General features: G+C 32.1%; 1 protein-coding gene across 7 annotated transcripts in view; it reads right to left on the reverse strand.

Annotated features, from left to right (window-relative positions):
* The window catches only part of LOC111621622 (histone-lysine N-methyltransferase SETD2-like), a 116,229-nt gene that overhangs the window by 71,945 nt on the left and 35,841 nt on the right, over positions 1–8,443 (reverse strand). For all 7 annotated transcript variants that reach the window (XM_023363816.1, XM_023363815.1, XM_023363817.1 and 4 more), the window contains one exon: positions 1,575–3,227. In XM_023363816.1, the coding sequence (XP_023219584.1) occupies positions 1,575–3,227 (1,653 nt within the window). The remainder of the gene's footprint in view (positions 1–1,574; positions 3,228–8,443) is intronic.

An 8,443-nucleotide genomic window follows, 5' to 3' on the forward strand; every position in this document is an offset into this window, starting at 1 on the left:
GAAAAAAGTAATCTAAATTTACGAATGCATGTACTGTAAATACAGTACATACTTGTAAATGTATATATTTAATGTGATTTTATGTGCTTTAAACGCTTTTCTAGTGATATTACGACTTCAATATTTGTGGCGGACAGACGTAAAGTCGAATAAAATGACTTAAACTTGATTTTTATTTTTCCATATACTTTTTTGACAAACAACGTATAATCGGGAACGACGTAACTCGAAACGACGTAACTCGAGGTATACCTGTATTTGAGATCATAAAAACATTATTTACATAAATTAAACTTCCCTCTAACACCGGGGATGAAATACTAAATACGTAACCTGTTACCGGTGTACTTTTTGCGTGAAAAATCTTCTTTCCACAAACGTTTGAGCTTCCTAGATAGCTCTTCCTCAGGTAAAGAAAAAATTCCGACAGAATACTTCGAAAATTGAACGTAGATGTTTAAATAAAAAACGAATCTAAAAATAGAACGTCACTGTTTAAACAAAATATGAGACTCGTATAACGAACAATCATTGGGACAGTCATGCGCATTCGTGCGCTGATGTTGATATTTATAGATCGTTGTTTATGAGGGCCTGCCACGCTATAGAAAGATTAATCTCATCCTTCCAATTTATACATGTGGTCAGGTGGTTAGCCTTGCAGATGGATATAGCTTCCTGTATGGATATAGTATGGATACACTACGCCCCACCTGGAACATCTAAAATGGCGGGAAGCTATATCCATCTGCAAGGCTAACCACCTGACCACATGTATAAATCGGAAGGATGAGATTAATCTTTCTATAGCGTGGCAGGCCCTCATAAACAACGATCTATAAATATCAACATCAGCGCACGAATGCGCATGACCATCCCAATGATCGTTCGTTATACGAGTCTCATATTTTGTTTAAACAGCGACGTTCTATTTTTAGATTCGTTTTTTATTTAAACATCTATGTTCAATTTTCGAAGTATTCCGTCGGAATTTTTTCTTTACCTGAGGAAGAGCTATCTAGGAAGCTCAAAAACGTTTGTGGAAAGAAGATTTTTCACGCAAAAAGTACACCGGTAACAGGTTCCGTATTTATTATTATTTACAACCTTAACATGTATGTACTGTACCTATTTAGCAATCTCACATTTGCAAGGATGAAAACACACATTGTTTCTATTTCTGTATATTGAGTAATTTTAATGTTCCTATTGTTTCAAATCAGTAAAGAATATACACTTATTTTCAATCACTAAAATGTATTTCCAGTACGGAATTTTACACTTTAATTTCAACACTATGTTAATTTTGGTTTATCTAGATTTTCGTAAATCCAGATTGAGTCTGGGCCCGTTTGTTCCAGATAAATAGGGTTTGATTGTATACAACATTGCATTTGAAATTCTAGCTTTATACACTGTGTAATCAGATTTATCAACAATAAAAGTAAATCTCTGAGTATATGATATTGAATTTTTCAGAAAACCAATACATTTTTATATATAAATTTTGATTGCAAAAACAATAATTTATGTATTTTTAATAAAAATTCCACACAAATATTTAAGATTTTTACCTTTCAAATAAATAAATATTGTCTTCAGTTTGCAAGTACTGAGGAGGAAGTTCTGGTGTTTCTTCTTCCTCTTCTATTCCAGGTAATTTTTCGTGATTATGCTGCGATTCAGATAAATTTGAAACCGGCAGTGGGACTGGTGAATGCCTTTCATTAGTTTCAATAATATAAGTTGGTGTTGAACTACCACTAAGTTCACCTCTTTCCAACTCGCTACTTCGCCTCCATCGTGATTTTACTTTTTCTGGCTTTGGATTTTGAATATCATCTTGTTCTTTTCTTCCTTCATATTTTGGAGATGATGACTGTGATTGTGCAGGTGATGAAATATTCACATCAGTCTTGGTTTGTTTATTTTCTTCATTTTCACTTTCTTGCTTATGTTCAGCAATTTTTACATTATTTTTTCCTCGAACACTATTATTTCCTTTTGTTTTAGTCTTCCGTTCTTTTTTATCCTGAACAGGTGTACTTTTTTCTTTCTGATTTGTATCCACATCAGATTTCTTTGTAGTATCTTCCTTGTTTTTCTTTTCAGACTGAATTTTATCCTCTTTCTGTTTCTCCTGTCTTTTTTTATCTGATGTGTTTTCTTTATGATCAGATTTTCCTTTTTTAGTTTTTTCTACCTTTTCTCGTTCCTCTCTTTCTTTCTCTCTCTTTTCAACAATAGATCGGATTCGACTACTTCTTCTCACAGCTGTTTCTTCACAGCTAGAATAACTAGTGTCTTCCTTTTCTGAAATTTGTGTTTGTAAATCCAAATTCTGTAATGAATTACTGTTTTGAACTAATTCACTAGATGCTGCCAATTGAATGGTAGATATATCACACTGTTCTTGATTGTTTACACTTGCATTATCGCTATTTGAAACCGCACTCACCTCCATACTACTTTTTGCTACTTGGTTGTTATTTAACTTATCTTCGGATTTTGAAACTTGATCAGATCCCGCCGGTAAGCTGAGTTCAGTATCAAGTATTCGGAATTTTCCAAATTTCTTTTTATGTTCACTTTGACTGTTGGAATTATTACTGGTACCACTGCATCTTGAATCACTAGATTCTGCTTCAGATGACCATATGTTTTGTACTATGTTATCATTGCTATTTTCATCATTTCGAATATTTAATTTTTCTACAGATGAGTCTGTCTTAGAAGCATCTTGAACTTCTTTAAAATCGTTTTTATCCTGAGATTTTACTTGTCTAATTTCTTCTAAAACTGCATTATCATTATCTGAATTATGATTGATATTGACTAATGTTTTTAATTCTTCTGTTTTTATCTTTGGATCTTCTAGTTTTTGTGATGTGTCAGAATCAGTTTCATTACTGTGAGAAGAATTTGTAACCAATTGATTATTTTGGTCTGATGATAGTAAACAATTCATATCTGAAGAAAATTTTCCACTTTCCCCATTCATTTCTAGCCTATTTTCAACATTACAAGAATTTAGAGTTTCACCTATTTTTTCACTTATTTGATGAATTTCTTCATTTGAGTTCTGCATATCTGCTGTCTGTTTATCACAAACATCTTTTAAGTTTAAATTTTCACAGGAAGTTGTGTCACATATGTCTTTAGAATCAGCACTATCCAATTTTTCATGATTGTTGGCTTCGTCACATAAATTCTCATCATCGTCATCACTGTAAAATAATAATAATTTAATGTTTAGTTCACAAGAAAAACATGTTATTTTTCATGCAAACATTAATTTTAATGCAAATTCAAAGTTGTTATTATAATACAGCTAGAGTCTTGATTAACTGAGGTTTCACAAAATCTGAAGTAAATTACAGAAGAGTATTTTGTAAATGAAGTTATGAGAATGTAATACAATAATGAGGAGAACACAAACCTAACAGAGAACAGTTCATTTCACAAATCTTTACACATTACTTTGGATAATCAAGACTCTACTGTAATTAGAATTTAAAAGAATAATTGTAAACAAAACTGAAAAAACAAAATTTGTAATGTTTTAATTTATTCACTACTAATCACATGCCAAACGAGAAAATTACAATTCAAATTTTAAATATGCTTTTATTAATTTTATTACTATGTATTTATATCAGCAGTTCTCAAACAGTTTTGGTTTGCAGTGCACTGTGAAACATGTACATTTTTCAGGAACACTTTGTATACAAATTAACAAAATTAAATTTTAAATTACGAATAGTTGTGTACTATAATAACTGTTATCCTATAGACTTAGTCTAGCTAGTAGTTGATCACAGATGTAATAAGTCATTTTACAAATGAGTTATGAAAAAATTTTAAATGCCATATTTGCTCCAGTTACCATACAATAACTTGATTTTCTGAACAAGCTACTCGGTAAGAGCCATCCACAAAAAGTCGACTCCCTATACTTCATGTGTTAAAGAAAGTCGACAGCCCAACCAATAAATGACAGGACTACTGATTCAGAAATTAGTGGCACCAAGAACACCTCGTGTCACATAAATCATCAATGACATTGCTATTTAAATTACATTTCAATGTGAATGCAGGAGAGATACTATTTATATTTTTCAGTATGCACCACAGTTGAATTTAAATCAAATTAATTAATAAAAACTGCATTAATTAACATTCGTGTAATATAAATGGCATTCAATAATTTGTGTTTAAATATGCTTAAGTTAAATTAAATTAAATGACAAAAATTTATTAATATAATAGAGAGGTTGAGGCACAAGTTCAAACGTTAAACGTGTACGGGTAGCAGAAGTACACGTTACACGTTTCAAGTCCAAGTAAAAATCGTTGAGGCACACGTTCATAACATCACGTGACTCAGTGAACATCGCGCATTGACTCACGGGAAATAAGTTGAAAAAATGGCGGAAGCAAAATAAATCATAATTTTAACCCCAAACACAAAAAATGAAGACGTTTAAGCCAATCGTGTACTCACCAAGCTACACGTAGCAAACGCCATTATCGACGGTCCAGAACTGCCAGATGGCGGCGCTCACCCGTTACCCGTACACGTTTTGGGCTAAATACGTGCGCCTCAACCTCTCTAATATTATACACTATAATATTAATATTTATTAATACTAGATAGCCACTTAAAAGTAAAACTAATAAAATAATAATTAAAACTGGCCTTTACACCAAAACTAAAACTAAAAATAAAATAAAATTAATATTAATTATTTAATTAAAATTGAAATCAAATCAATAAACACATTATTTCAGAAGTGCGGATAAAGTACAGTACTTGTGGGTCTTGATTGATTTGGTTACATTTCATTTTGACAGTCAGAGTTGAGTCTTTATTTATAGTACTTTTTTGTAAAGTGTTAGTTTCAGTTTGGTTGGTAGTAACAGAACATTTTGCTTTTAATATAAATAAAATAAATGTAGTATAGATATAGCTAAAGTAATATTATTATATTGTCTTTATAAGCATTTTATGCATGAAATACAGCTAAAAAGGTAAAAAAAAAAATAAGTTGTTTTGGGGGTCAGAAATGAATTAATCCATTTTACATTGTTTCTTATGGAAAAATTTGTTTGAAAACAAATCAGTTTCCAAACAACTTTTAGGAATGAATTAAGTTCATAAACCAAAATTTAACTGTCTATTATAAGAAAATTTCTCTATACTAAACTTGAATATAATGACATTCAAGGTTTACTTATAACATCTGAGGAAAATGGGTTTACCTGTTTTCAAAATATGCATCTTATTGAATATCTTTGATTTGAAGAAAAAAGTATTTGCATAGTAATCAACTACCCAGTACAGTAATAATTTAAAAAAAAAAAAAAAAAAGCTGCATCACCTTTAAAATCTGAGAATTTTGTAAGTTTTTTAAATAATTGTGCAATATTTCACAAAAGTTGCATCATATAAAAGCTACCTGAATGAATGATACTATTGTGGAAGATTGCATCATCCAAAAATCTCTATACATACAGCCCGAACTTCCAGTGTGTGCATTTACGACTTGGATTGTTATGCTTCATTATGGTGAAATATCAATACATGCAACTAACACCACAAAACAAAAGTGTGGCCATTGCTTTACACACAGGACTTGCTACATGTTCCATAGTAGAAAGAATGGGCTGTTCACAGTCTATTGTTGTTCAATTTCTTCAGAAGTTGAAGAGAACTGAAAGCACAACAAGAAAGGGTGGCAGTGGTCATTCACACTTATCCACAGTGACCCAGGACAGATATTTAATATGACTGTGTCTTTGGAATAGAAGGTCTTCTTCACCTGACCTTAAGACAACATGGCAAAAGGAATCAGGTGTGCAAGCATCCACATCTACTGTATAAAAGCAGCTGTTTGGATTAGGTTTGGAATGTCGGGCCAAAAAGAAGCCTTTGCTGACTGCCAAAATGAGAAATAGCATAGAGAATGGACTATTGATCAGTGGAAATCAGTGGTGTTTTCCGATGAATTGAAACTCAAACTGCACAGACCAATAGACAGCATATTGTTAGACTGGGAGGAACACCATCCAAACTGTATTGTCCATACCATCAAGCATATTGTTTTCTAGATGATTTGGGGCTGTATTTCCGATCAAGGAGTTGAGTGTTTACAATTTATGCAAGGAACAATCAAGTGTATATTGACATTTTGGATAAGAAATTATTTTCCACCATCCAGGAACAGTTTGGGTCAGTTTCCAACTGCATCTTCCAGAATGATTCTGCTCCACGTCATTGAGTCAAAATATCTTCAACATCATCCCTAGACATTAGGCTTTAGTTTAACTAAAAGCTTGGTTGTACAGTGGAACCTCGCTTAATGAGCACCTCGCATAATGAGCAAAATAAATTGTAAAAGTTTGACTCGCTTAATGAACGATGTTTCTCATAACGAGTGACAAGGGGAGGGAAAATCCCGGATTGTGTGCATGCTCCATCAGTCTGTGTTTAGCACTCATTCCTTTAGCATCTTAGTGTTGCTTGTGATCACACATTTTTCCAAACTTGTATTCACACACATTTATACATAATGTATAAACATCGACAATCATAGCCCGTTATATAATAAACATGCCATCTCGTACTAAATTTAATAACTAATTTCAAATTAGATTTTAGAAATGTCTAAATTAAAAATTATTTATTTATAATTATTAAATTNAGAGAATTTTGGGTGCACCCAATATTACGAGATAGACTGACCCATGGAATGTTTGTGACGTTGTATCCAAAACTACGATAATATGAACCCAAGTTTTTTAATTATTTTAGAATGTCTATAAAATCATTTGACGACTTACTCCATATTATAAAAGTAGATATTACCCAAAAGCGCGCGATCAAATATACAGCAAAATGGCGGCGAAAATCTAGAAGCGCCCGTAAAGCACCGGTAAAGCGCGCGATCGCATGTACGGTAACATGGCAGCACATATATCTCAAAGCACCCGTAAAGCGCTCGCAAAACGCGCGTTTTAACAAAAATCTATAAACGCGCGTTAAACGCGCGCTTGGCGTTTGAGTGTGTACAGCTACATAGAACTCTTGGTTCTTTAAAACGAGCGTTAAACGCGCGTTGAAAAACGCCTAGTGTGTACAGGGTCTTAATTGTATGTAAATTTATATATGAGATTTCAGAAAAAATATGCAACCAAAAATATTATATATCAATTTTTTTTAATGTAAGAACTAGTAAACACTGACTAACTTTAAATAAATAACAAACTCATTAATCCTTTGCTGGTTTTTGGTTTATGAGTCTGTTTTATTTATTTAATTTTCTTTAGTTTATGGAACTGCTTCTAATATGAAATTGTTATTAAATGAAACAGAAAAAGAAATGTCTAAAAAATTTCTTAAAATAAAAGCATTTAAACAAGACAACAGGATTTCAGATGTAATTCAAGATGTTCAGAAAGCATACAACTCTATGAAGCTAACACATATGCTACAACAAATGCCAAAAACTCTGCATTGTTGTGCATTTCATACAAGCACACCTGATGAATTGTATTGTAAACATTCATTCAGTTGATATCACATACATTATTGAATGTTGACCTGCAAATGTTGAACTGTGTGTATGATTTGAATAGGAAAAAGTATATAAACATTTCTCCTTAAGATTGCATTACTTTCTGAACACCCTGTATCACATACTCAGATTTAGCAATGTTAAAATATCTTTGATAAAGGTAATTATAGTCAATCCCTGTTTACCCAGTTTTCTGGAATGCTTTAAACAGTCACTTCTTTTTAAATATTTATGCCTTCTGTGGAAAGATTATTATTTTTTGCAATACAGGTATACCTCGCCTTACGTCGGAAATTGGTTCCAGGAAAACAACGTAAGTCGAATTTACTTGTCTCCGAATCTACTTGTCACTAGGCTAAACCATAAATTACCATTCCCGGTTCTGTATTTTATTTATTAAGCTTACAAACAATTTTATTAAATTTTAGTTTTTAATATAGTACAAAAAAGTAATATAAATTTACGAATGCATGTACTGTAAATACAGTCGACCCCCCTATAACGTACGTTCTAATAACGACAATTCCTATAACGTAGCGAAAAAATTGTATAAACTGTCGTATAACATACCTCCCATAACGTCGTTTCGCGACAAGATTGATAGAGTCTGGACCAATAGTGGTTGAGCAGCCGAACTACTTTCCTCCGACCCTGCGCCACGCTACGGAGCGGCTAAATTGAGTTTGCTATCGTCTGTTTAGTATTATATATAAATTATATATAAATTAGGTACTGTACATATAATTATATATTAATTATATATAAATTAGCTACTGTATATATAATTATATATTAACTTAATTTATTGTAAGTTTATTATAATTATATATATGCTTTCTGCCGCCTGGCAACACGCTACGGAGATT

Source organism: Centruroides sculpturatus, unplaced genomic scaffold, assembly GCF_000671375.1.
Source record: "Centruroides sculpturatus isolate CEXI.00-Female unplaced genomic scaffold, Cexi_2.0 scaffold232, whole genome shotgun sequence".
Taxonomy (NCBI): Eukaryota; Metazoa; Arthropoda; class Arachnida; order Scorpiones; family Buthidae; genus Centruroides; species Centruroides sculpturatus.